Raw genomic sequence first — 13,040 nt, forward strand, 5'->3', positions numbered from 1 at the left:
AGATTTGAAACAGACACACCAGTCAACATGAGCACAGCAGGCAAAGTAAGCAACAGTTCATACTAGGAAAGTTTATTTGTTGCAGCTGAGTAATGCATTTTTAAATGTGAATTCTTTGCAGGGACAGTGTAAATCCTGGTGGTATAGCACAGATTAGAGTTTATGATGAAGCTGGTACAGAAGAGATGCCTTTATTTGCAGGCTGCTGTAGTTTCCTAGGAAATGGTTGTTAACTCTTCAAGGCAATAGTTTATTTGAGGCAAGATAAGGTTACAGCACCAGAATAAGAACAACATCCTGTCTGGGTTAGCAAACTGTTTTTAATCTCCGATTCAATAGTGTAAAATATGGTAGAATGTACTAAGTGTTTAGATCAATGCATTTATCTGTTCTACCAGTTTCCATTCTGAGATCCTACAGTAGCTTAAACTATTTTTAGTTTACTTATAATTCTGTCCTCTTGTTTTCTAAAAAGAAGATATGGTTAATATTGTGTTAAATTTCAGGGTGAATTGTGCTGGTATTAAGGCAGTAATTAAAATTGAATATGCATATAACAAGTCTCAAACTTAAATTAATGAAGACTAGAAGTAAATTTCACATGCCATGCAGTACTGAGCTGGAATTGAATTGGGTAGTTACATCTTTGCTACAAATTAGATGGCAAGAGAGATGGAGGTTGATACCGATACATGTTCCTTCTTGCACTGCTGGTGAGATGCTAACAGACACCCAGGGACCTGCAAGAGTGGTTAAGGGACAAGCAACTGGAAATGGAAAACAACTGAAAGCATGCACCTTGCTAGAATGTGCCTTAAGATAATACCAGGATCATTTGTTGTTACTGCCAGCTGTCTTCACTATTCTAAAAGCAAAAGAGAAAGGAAAAAAAGTGTTCTCATTAACTCTGAGTTACTGCAAGTGCAAAATTAATTGCAGCATACTTGTAGTAAGTTCACCAAGTTCAGTCCTCTACTCATCATTGGATGGAGCACAGTAAATGAAGGGTTGTGATGTGGCTTAACTGATTTGATTTCACTGTGTTTATCTTGGAATAACACTGGAATTACAGTGCAATTTATGTAACCAAGCAGCATAGTCCTTGTGTCCCATACAAGGGTGTGATCCTGCCCTTGCCCTCCCCCGCTGGTAGAACATAGGAGCAGAGAAAAAATGGTTAAGCCAGTGCTTGTCTTAGCAGATGAAGTGGGTGGAAGTGTGCTGCAGCTGCATCTGTGGGATCCTGTTGCAATCTGTAAAAGCTCACAGGGATGAAACAGTCAGAACAATACATAGTTAGCTAATGTCTAACTATAGAAGAGATTTGTTTGTTCTCGGCAACCCACGCTTCTTGGCCACCTTTCTCCTTAGAAACACTATGTGTGCTTTGCATGTGTAAGTCATTAAATATATAAATACATAAATACATGGCCCATATAAATACATAAATTGCCTTTTTTTTTAAAGTAAGTTTCCTAGAAAATGGTGCCCTTTGAAATGTGACCTTTGACCACACTTGTAAATTTTTCACTAATCACACTTGCATCTGAACATTAAATTTAAATTTAGTGCAAATATCTCCTGAGGCCGTTATTTTCAAAGCATTATGCCCATCCCACTTCTGAGTCTGGCTGCTGAAAGTTCTGCAATTTTATTTCATATGTTTAGTATTTCCTAGAAATTATTTTCTTTGTTACCAGCTTGGAGTTTGTGGATAATCAGACATGATTTCTACTTCTACTTCAAAAGCTTTGATAGTAAAAAATTATCTGGTTGTTTTCCCCTGTGAATTTTGCAGCACACTGGTTTTGTCCTGGTCACACAGGATAAATATGCGTGTGCCAAACTTCTTGCATCCTGGATTTGATTCCCCTCCACTGCTTTCTGGAGATAATGCCACCCGAACACTTGCAGTCAGCAGACTTAGCAGAATGACCAAGGACTTTATAGTGTGTCACCCAGGAAAATCATATTTCAGGGACTGGGGTTGTTTAAAGACTTAGAATGAGATCTTTATAAACACCTCCAAGGAAGAACAGCAATTATGGGTACACAGAGGTCCCACTGCTTTGAATACACTAGGATTGAGCTTGAAGGGAGGAAACCTGTTTGAAAGCCTGGCATGAGGTGTGGACAATGCTCTTCTCTTTTCTGAGAGCATTTTTCTCTCAGCGGCAGATGATCAGAGGAGCCCTTTGTCTTGTCATTACCAGGACAAAGCCTGAAGAGTTAATGGACAAACTTCAGTCTAAGAGATGAAAAACAAAACTGTCTTGTATAGTTGGGTAGTAAATCCACCTGAGTGAAATATCCCTTCCGAGAAGGAGGGTACCTAGCATGGGTAATACTGCACTTGAAGGGACTGTTCAAGATCATCTCTGTGTAGTGCTACAGCAGTTTGTGCAGGTGTCCTTTCAGCCATCACCTCATGGCTGAACTCAGGCTCTACTGCAATGTTTATAAATCTGTACTAGGCTCCAAATTCCATTTGTAGCGATTTTGTCAGTTCAAAACACATGCAGTTCTAGGCAATACAGACTTTATCACAGCTGGATAAGTGACATCATTTAGTGTGCCATCTTCAAGAAGATACAAATACAGATAAGTAATGCAACACAGCAAAAGAAATTGACCAAGGAAGTTCATACAGGAGCAATGACAATAGGTAAGGTATCCCATTACCTAGGAGACTATTACACACGCAGCTGAAAACTTGATGTGATAGAAATAAGAGCAAAGTCAGACATGATCTTGGTGGGGGAAAAATAGGTTTACACTGACCTTTCGTGTTGACTTTTTTGTTGTTTGGTTTGGGCTTTTTTCCCTGTAGTTTCCCTCTCTTCTCCACAATTATGACCAAGAGTTTCACATGCAGAAACTGCAGAATCTGTCTCTGTGGTGACTTGAAAATGCAAGTGCTATTCCCATTTTTTTTTGCTCTGTTTGCAGGTTATTAAATGCAAGGCAGCAGTGCTGTGGGAAGCCAATAAACCATTCAGTATTGAGGAAGTAGAAGTTGCCCCCCCAAAAGAACATGAAGTTCGCATAAAGGTACTAAAAATAAAATTTAAAACAACTCATATGACTTGCACTCTATCTTGCTTTTAATCAGAATTAGTTTTATAAATTTTTAAGATTTTTAAGTGGAATTCAGTGACTGCCTTAATTTTTGAGCAGTTTTAAGTGTTACACACATGACAAAAACTCTCTCATGGGGCTGACAAATCCATTTGTCAGAATAAAAGTTGTAAGCACATACCTGAATATTTCAAAAGAAATAGTGCTGTTCTAGCTGCAAGAAAAGGCAAATTGTCATATAAAACACTATGTAGTTTAAATTTTTTTAATGTGTCATATACACATATTTTAAATATATACATAGTACAATAATATAATTATTATGTGATTATTATCTAGAACATCAAATAATTGTATAATACATAATTTATACAAAATATCTATTATATATTGTCATATGATCTAAATATAATAAACATAAAATATTTCTATTTCTAATAAAAACACAATAATTCTGTTTATAAATAATATGTGATTGATAATTTGTTTTTACACAATTTTATAATATTTATATAATATGACACTTTTCTTTTTAAGTATTTCTATATAAATATTAGGAATAATTCAATTTACTCTGTTCTCCCTGTAAAATGTATTGCTAGAACATTGGTTTTCTGCAGAAAATCCATAGAACTCCCTATGCAGCTCAGTACTGCATAGCAAACATCCACAAAGGAGCACTGCCCTGTAAATTAAAGAATACATACCATGAAAATCTTAAATCAGACAACTAAATTTGTTTTACCTGTAGATTTATTGTGTGCATATTGGATTTTGGAGAAAAGCAAGTGGCTTCTCAAAATGTAGAGTATAATTTCACTTCTGTGTATGACCTGACATAGTTAAATGCTGAAATATTCTTGTCTTTCTGTGAATCAGATCATAGCCACTGGGATCTGCCGCTCCGATGACCATGTGATAACCGGTGCACTGGTTGTGCGTTTTCCAATAATTCTTGGGCATGAAGCAGCTGGTGTTGTGGAGAGTGTTGGGCAGGGAGTGACTTCAGTCAAACCAGGTATGAAACAGCACTGAAAACAAATCCTATGCAGAGTTTCCAGACTCCTCATTAAGTCAAAGATTATTATATTCATGAGTATTTTTACTGCACAGGAAAATATTCCAATTTCATCTTTTTCAAGGATACCTAAAAGGATATAAACGTGCTCTTTATGCCTTTCTGTGTCCCCAGTATTCATTTACTTTCACATTTGCTACTCAATTTATTTTGGTTTTAGCAAAAACATGTGCAGTTTGTTTTCCACCTACATAGTGCTTTTCCTGTTGTGGGACTAAGAATGTAGAGTCTTTGCTGCTGTTCATGTGAAATCAGGCATTAGCTGCAGGTTCTCTGAACACAGTTTATACAGCTCACCTTTCTCAAGAATAAGGCAAAGCAAAGCATTAGATGTCTACCTTAATTCCAAACAAACAAGCATATTGCAAATTTCAGTGACAACTCTAGCTGCTTCTTCTCTTATGTCTGGGTTCATAAATCTCTCTGTTGTCTAATTCTAGCTGCCACATGTTTCCAGGTGAGCTGAAATAGCAGGCCTGAACACATACATGCACAAAATCACATTTCTCAGATGCTGCTTAATTTACACCTTCAAGTTCTGAAAACAAGGCTTCAACTTGTGCAACATTTCTTTAGCAAAATGGTTACTAAGCCCATATCACAGCTCTAAGTGAACTCAGGGTCAAGGTAGTGGGGACATTTAATGTTCTGTAGGTATTTTTCATATTTTGGTGGAAATCAAAAATTTCTCTTGACTTTCAATGTATGAAGGATTAGCCACATTTTAAAACTGACAAATCATAAACTGATATGTATTAGGAAATATCTGTTCAGAGATTATTAGGTATTTACCACAGATCATTGCTGTGGAAATTGCATAGGAGTAAAAAATTGCACTGGGAAGCTATGTGCTACTTTGTTAATCACATAATTATGCTAGAGAATTAGAGATGCTGCCTTAGATTTGGTGTGCCACTGCTTCTCAGACAAGTATCTTACCCACCTTTACTCAACACAACAGTCATAGGACTGCTATATAGCAAAGATGCTTAAAAGGACTGGCAAATTAATTCTTAATTCCCCATTCTTTGTATGCATGGTTAACAGCCCTGCTATCTTGGCACTCCAACTGCTGTCCTAATGAATGTCAATTTTTATCTCAGTTTCTTTACTGAAAGAAGGTGTATTACTACCTTCTTTTTACACAGAAGATGCAATAAACTGCTGAGTAAATACTTCAGAAGTGTCAGTAGGTAACACGGTTTTATGACATAGATCTGACTCAGTGCTGTGGAAAGACACCAGAAATTTCGCATATCAAAACTAGCTGTCATAACTTTGCCTTAATTATGTATTTTATACAAAACACAGAGGGATGGTTGATCTTACAAAAGCAGCAGAAGGAAATAAAACCATTGTGCATTCCTAGTGCATATTTGCTGGGGGATTAAATACACTTGCTTCATATTTTTACCTGCATACTTCTTGTTTCCCTTTTTAAATCCTCTGCCATTGCTGTTTTATTTCTAGGAGACAAGGTTGTTCCACTCTTTATTCCACAGTGTGGAGAGTGCAAGAGCTGCTTAAACAACAAGGGTAACCTGTGCAGTAAAACTGAGTGAGTTTTCCTGAATTACTTACAACCCTAACTTGATTTGACTTTATTCAAAACTGATTACAAACAATAAATTTCACTTGCCATTATTTCTGGTCATCTTCCAAACAGCCTTGGTGCAAGATGTGGATTAATGCCTGATGGTACCACCAGATTCACCTGTAAAGGAAAAGAAATTTACCATTTTCTTGGTACAAGTACCTTCACTGAATACACAGTAGTGCATGAATCTGCTGTGGCCAAAATCGATTCTGCTGCTCCTCTGGAAAAAGTTTGTTTAATAGGCTGTGGATTTTCAACTGGTTACGGGGCTGCTCTGCAGACTGCCAAGGTAAATACTGTGGTGGGTGTTTATGATATTTTATGGTGTCTGTTCAAGATTGTGTAGCCTGCAAGTGGGCTGTCATCATGGCAGCCAGGAGGTATAGACTCTGTTTAGTTCAGTGTGGTAAGAAGATACTAGTTCTTTGCCTAATTCAGACTCTGTCTCTAGGATGTCAGAAGTCTTCAATTCAAAATCCAGTAAAATTGCTTATTACCACCTATAATGTTTTCCTTCATAGCCTTATTACCCCTAGAAAAATGTACAACAGACTTCATTTTTTATTGTAACTGAACTTTAGGAATACATAGAAGCCTATACAGGCAACACTTGCAATTGTAGCAATATAGGAATCTGAGTTTTAGAGCTGCCTCTGTCTCCAGTTGAGTGACACTACAGATTTTAACACCACTGGAATATAAAGCATCATAAAAAAAGAGGTGTGTCTAAACCTGAAGCTGAGACATATAATGAAAACCTGGTCTCAGAAATGTACTTTAGGGACAATTTCTCTTAGTCACATGAAGCATTATAACAGCACAGCTGGCTACTGCACTAGCAGGTATGCATGTGCAAATCCTTCTCAGCAGGTAATCTCTAAATTGCAAGAAGTGGCTTAAGTGAAATCATGTTGATAATAAGGAAACACATGGTACTTTCCCTAGCCTATAACAATATGCCATGTTTACATGATTGTTATTATAGGTGGAACCAGGCTCCACCTGTGCTGTCTTCGGCCTCGGAGGAGTTGGCCTCTCTGTTGTCATGGGCTGCAAGGCAGCTGGAGCTTCCCGCATCATTGCCGTGGACATCAATAGCAGCAAGTTTGCCAAGGCCAAGGAGCTGGGAGCCACCAACTGCATCAACCCTAAAGATTTTGATAAGCCCATCCACGAAGTGCTGATGGAAATGACTGGTGGGGGTGTGGACTACTCCTTCGAGGTCATCGGCCGTACGGATACCATGGTATGCAACCAAAAGATGGGGTGACACGAGGCATTAACTCCTTAGCACTCTCTTCTCCAGGCCACCAAGCACTGAGGAGGAGGAGCTGGGAGCCACTGGCAAAGTGCTAAGCTAACTTCAAACCTGTTAAGTCCAGCTATACTGAGATGCAGGGACAGAAGCACGCTCAGAAATTTAGGAATGGGAACTTCACTGTTCACCCTGGCCAAAACAGGGTGGCTACATTTCAAATGCCCATTATCTGCTCTCCAAAAGTGGCTTATCACAAAATGGGGGAGAAGAGCAAAGCTAGGATATACTTAACCAGTGAGAGCAGATACAGCAGTGTGAGCAGATACAATGGACAATATTTTAATGTGGTTTCAGTTACAAAAAATGAATTGCAAGCAGAGCCCTGAGAGGACGAGACGGAGTTTAAACTTCTGTGCTGCAAGGACAAATCTTGCCTGACTCTGGGTGTCCCTCTGTCTCTGATGCAGACTTCAGCCTTGGCCTGTAGCCAGTGTAACTACGGAGTCAGCGTGATTGTGGGAGTGCCCCCTGCAGCACAAAAGATCACTTTTGATCCCATGCTCCTCTTCACGGGTCGAAGCTGGAAAGGCTCCGTCTTTGGAGGTAAGGACTTGGAAAGACATGACTTAACCGGCTTGGGAAACTTGTAAATCATCTTGAATGAAACAGGATATATCAAATTAATTGCTAAGGGTGTCTTATTGGAACTGGTATTAATGGCTGTTTTGCTGACAAAGAAGTTGAAAGGGAATTGATTATGGGAACTGTTAGTGAATGGGAAGAGAAGGAAAGAAAAAGAGGGAGGGAGGGAGGGGAGGGACTAAGAGACAGAGAGAAAGAAAGACATAAAAAGACGGAAAATATATAAAAAGAGGGAGGAAAGGAGAAGATGGGATCATGAGAAAAAAAAATGAGAGAAGCAAAAGAAAAATAAAATGAGGGGGAGGGAGGAGCATGGATAAATAGAAAGAGGAGGAAAAAAGATAAGGAGAGATAAGAGGAGATAAAGGATAGAAGACAAAGGGGGGGAAAGAGAAAATCACAAAGAGGGAGAGAGTACAGAAGAAGGGGAGAAAAAGAGCAAGTACAAAAAGGAGAATGAGAGGAATAGAAAGAGAGGGAGAGACAGCAGGAGAGATGGAGAGTCAGGACTGTAAAGGACATCAGGGCTTATACTCAGCTGATTTCCACAGAGGTCAGATCCCAACTTAGCCCCTGGCTAGATGCCAACAGTCCCTTCCCATTCTTTCTCTTTTTGGAGCTCTCTCAACAGTCCCACACTCAGCAAGTCCTAGCTCACTCAACACAAAGGCCACAGAAAACTTGTTTCCAACAACGGGTTTTCTCACTCATAACCAGTTCCTCCCATGTATTCAAAAGACAACTGAATAAAATAGCAGAGACAAATCAGAATTTATGACAGCTTTATCTAGTGGTGCTTGTAAGACTAGAGAGGTGAATCCACCATCCACTCCCCAATTTTGAGCAGAAAATCAAGTTTCAACTTACCAACATGGATGTCAGCACTCTGGGTTTTGTATGAAATGTGATTATGCTGAAACAGTATTTAATGTGGGGGAATGTTTGGATTCTGTAAAAACTGACATTTGTACTGGTGTTCTGCTGTCATATGACTGTCTGTCATATGTGAAATAGTTGCAATTTGTGACATGGGCACTTTGTTCTCATGTTTCTTGCTGGCACCCTGTGTTTCAAAGGTAAAGTCATGCTGCCATATTTCATCCTATTACTCTGCTATAGAAAGTTTATCTAAAAATTTAAGCTGCCCTGGGTTTTATGTATTTTCAGAAACATTTAATTTCATTATGCATTTTCTGTCTGGTTTTTTTTCAGGCTGGAAGAGTAAAGATGCAGTTCCCAAACTGGTTGATGACTACATGAAGAAAAAGTTTGTTCTGGATCCATTAATAACCCACACACTACCTTGGACGAAGATCAATGAAGGATTTGGTCTTCTAAGGACAGGAGAGAGGTAAACATTGTTTCATTGTAAAGGTTGTGTATAAATAACCTAAAGTAGATGTATGGTAAGACAAAGTCAGACTTCACGGCAGAGCATGAGGAAGGCAGCCCAGCATGCTCCTTAATCCCTCCCAGTGTGTTCCCATGGGTTGCAGCTGGAGTAATAAAGCCAGCAAACCTTCAGCTTTTGAAATGCAATGGGCCCTTGCAGAGGAGCTTTCCTTGCAGAGGAACTCTCAGATTCTAGTTTGAGCAGAGACACTGAGTGGCAGAGGGAGAAAAGGCTACAGAATTGAGGAAGTCTCTTCCCAGTACCCATTGGAACACACAACCAAGGCAGCACGAGAGTGCCAAGCTGAAGAGCGCCAAGGGTCAGCTACATCATATCCAATAGACACTTCAGTAGGAAGAGCAGGAATAAAGAAATAGCCTATTCCTCTTGTGAGTTAGGGAACAGAGTCCCTATCCAATTGGTCCTTAAGTCACTGGGTACTTTACCTTGAATTTCACAGCTTTTAAAAAAGGAAAGTACTTAGCATATATATATATACATTGCAAACTCAGAATTTAGCTCTTGTGTGTTCCTCAAATACTGTGGAAGTTCAGCTCAGACTGTTTTTATAGGGCATTGAAATTGGAAATATTTTTTGACAGAGACATTTGACAAGATTCACCATGGGAACTGGAAATTACCCTTGGCATAAGTAGGAAATATATTTGTATATCTTAGTGCGTGTGGGGACTATTGTTTTTGAAAGTTCTAGATACTTATAACTCACAGAGTCTGGAGAATTACATTAATGTTTTTATTGTCATTTGTTAGCAGTTATTTTAGATGTTTCTTGCTCTGAATATAGAAAGCAAATAACAGAAGAATTTCAGCCCCTGAGGTTTGTTCTCAGGTTCTAACAATGCAGCACACACTTCATTTTTGATTGTCTTTATTTTACATAGGCTATAAATGTTAGTTTTAGTTTTTAGGATAACAAACAGGAAAGTGGTGAGGACAGAGATGCCAGCAGCCTTGCTAGGATACTGACAGTCAGCCTGAAAATGGAGGCGCGTTTCAGCTGACCATTTTTATGGAGTATAATACTTCAGTGTTTCAGAGCAAAATAAGCTGTACCAGTTACCCTGTAATTGGAAAGATATGTCTAGGCCCCTCTCTGAGGAACTTCTCAGGCTGCAGCTGGTAATTAATTACCAGGAGCCCTGGGCTTCATTAGTGAAGGCTGTGCAGTCTTCTGTGAATTTTGTTCTCTACATCTGCAGCAAAGTTTGCACATCTGCTCTGTTATTTCGCTGCAAGCTGGGGCAGGGGCAGGCTGGGAGGGAGGATCTGTTTGACAGCAGTAGCAGAGATGATCAGAGAAAACACCAGTGTTCTGCCTAGGGGATTTTCTAGTCACTAACTTGTCACTTTATGTTGCAGCATCCGCAGTGTCCTGATGTTTTAGTTTTCCCAGACATTAAGCAGCAGATGGCTCAGCACCAGTATGAACTTCACCATCCTTCAATACAACTTATAAAAATGCAAATCAAGACTTTCCTGAAAGATCTACCACTACCCTTGAATCAAAGGATCAAGCTCAAACCCCACATTTCAAGCACAGAATTTATAAATTAAACCATCTTTTTCCTTCTACCTCTTTCTCCTCATTCTTGTTTTAAATCCTTTATATTGTGCTGCAATTTTTTAATAGCCAGTTATGAATTATAGGATTTGCTCCTGTCAGAGGTGTTACAAAAAGTCTGGATTTTAAAAAATTACTTATCATATGCAATCTTCTAATAAAATAAAAAGGAAGAAACTGCTTCTTTGGGCTTCCATAACACTGCAAGCTTAAGAAATTTGTACGTGTGGTTCAGCATAGTAAAATTCTAGGTTAGAACTGTGTATCCATCCTGAATGACTGTATAATTCCAGTGCCTAATAATCAAGGAATGATACAGCAGAAATTAAAATTTATGGTGACCACATGTTTGAATTAATAATTTGAGCAAATCACACATTTAGGTACTGGAGAATGTCCCACCACTCAGTATTTTACCAGATTAACATTGCCAAACATTTTATGCAAAACTAATGTGTTGGTCTGTGTGGTGGTTTGTATTTGGTCTTTGGGTTTTTTTTTACCTTTATGCCTCTTTCTTGGGGTTGTTTTAGTTGTTGATCAGTGTTTTGGGTTTTAGACCTTTGGCCAATTTATACAATTGCCTCTGATGTTTGGGAAGCAGTGTGAAGAAATACAAATGTGTACCAAGTATTGTTTTTTGTTTCTGTTATAAAAAGGGGAGGTTTCTTAATTTCTTAAGTATGAATACAGAATAAATGGGAAGAAACAGGTGACTGGTAACCATTTGCAACAACTGAAACATAAAGCATCTTACTGTTTTCAGAAACTGCAATGTGGAAACAGGGACAGAGGCTATTTCTATCTTGGCAAATATGGTCAACATTAACATATCTTTAGTATGGACTAATCAGAGTTCAAAGGCACTCAAATGCATGGCAGCTGGGCAGAAGAGCTTGTGAAGCAAAGGGACTGTGCTACTGATGACTTACATGTTTGTGTCAGCATAAAGACTCTTTGAGTGGCCCAGCTAGTTTAATGATTTGAGGATCAAGAGATTACAATTTAACAGAAAATCCTTAAACATGTCTATAAACTGAATTTACACAACAATTGAGAGCTGAACTTCAGTCCTCAGTGCAAAAGAGCTGAAGTACAACAAACCTCACTTCTCTTCAGGATGACAGCAAAGCCCACTTCTGTGGTTGTCATCTGCCAAGCATAGGAAACGCCAGCTGTTAGTATCTTTAGTAAGATAGTTGCTGGAGTCCAAAATAATAAACCCATCACATCATTCTTATTAGGGATATTTTATAAGGCAGCCATCTAGATCTGTCTTCACATGGAGGAATGAAATGTATTCTGACCAGGAAACAACAAAAAGTTCATACTTTCCTAGAGTATTTTGCCCTGCAGACCCTCATCAACACTCAGCTGAAGATGAATTTATTTGTGTGATCGTACAGCTTGGACAGAAGATTTCTGATGGCCCTTCCTAATGATTCTATGGCTCTGAGGTACTCCAGGGGTGTCCAGGACCTCTGGACAGCTCTTCCACAGCTTTGTGTAAGCCTGAATTTAGGAGCTTTCCTGGGAGTGAGTAGAGACCGCATGCCCTATCAGGGAACCAAATGTCCACTAGCACATGATGACACCATAAAAAGTCCACAAAGGACATGAAAAATCCAGTGATTTCCCAAGAAACAAACTAACTACAAAAGCACAAAAGGAGTTCCCTCAGACCTTAAACTATGGCAGCGTTTAACTGAACATCACTCACAACTGAGCACTCCCATGTTTCTGCTCTCCCACCATATCCCACCCACCCTGACACTCACCCAGGAAATGGCACACGCTCCAGTGTGCAGCTCTATTTCCACATGCTTTTAAGATCATGCTCCCTGACAGTGCATCAAAGTCAAATGATCATTCCCACACAACACAATTCCCTCCAATCCTTCCAGGTTATCAGATGGTCACCACAGATCCCAGTAATAAAAACAACTGTGCTACACAGATACCTGGGAGACAACAAACCCATGTTTTGTTCAGTGGTTATCACATCTTTGGACAAGTGAAAGATATTGCTCCGGACAAGTGATTTTTTTTTCTCTAAGAAGATACATAAATCATACTAGAAGTCATGATAGATTTATTTCTTTTTTAATGAAGCACATTCACCAGGCTGAATATTGAAAATCTTTAACTTATTTCTAAAACTCCTTATTCCTGGGAAATTATGCATCATCTTTTTTCATGGTCTGATTGAGGCTACCAGAGGTGTGCAAACAAATGTATGTAAAAGTAGAAATTTCTTGGGAAAAGCTGCTAAACACCCCTGTTTACCTGAAATACAGATAAAAATGATCCACAAGTGCATGTGTGGATCATGAGCCAGCTGCTCACCTCCAAGACAGGAGTATGTCCTCTCCTAGAGGCTGGGGTGACCAGCAGGGCTGGGGAATTGAATGC

The 13,040-nt window shown here is 39.1% G+C and overlaps 1 protein-coding gene across 1 annotated transcript; it reads left to right on the forward strand.

Annotated features, from left to right (window-relative positions):
• Positions 1–27: 27 nt before the first annotated feature.
• Positions 28–10,451, forward strand: LOC134044561 (alcohol dehydrogenase 1). The gene is made up of 9 exons (XM_062493824.1): positions 28–45; positions 2,950–3,051; positions 3,958–4,096; positions 5,627–5,714; positions 5,823–6,042; positions 6,739–6,999; positions 7,479–7,614; positions 8,866–9,004; positions 10,427–10,451. The coding sequence occupies exons 1-9, from the start codon at positions 28–30 to the stop codon at positions 10,449–10,451; spliced, it is 1,128 nt and encodes a 375-aa protein (XP_062349808.1).
• Positions 10,452–13,040: the final 2,589 nt, after the last annotated feature.

The sequence above is a fragment of the Cinclus cinclus genome, chromosome 5 (assembly GCF_963662255.1).
Source record: "Cinclus cinclus chromosome 5, bCinCin1.1, whole genome shotgun sequence".
In the NCBI taxonomy this organism is placed as follows: Eukaryota; Metazoa; Chordata; class Aves; order Passeriformes; family Cinclidae; genus Cinclus; species Cinclus cinclus.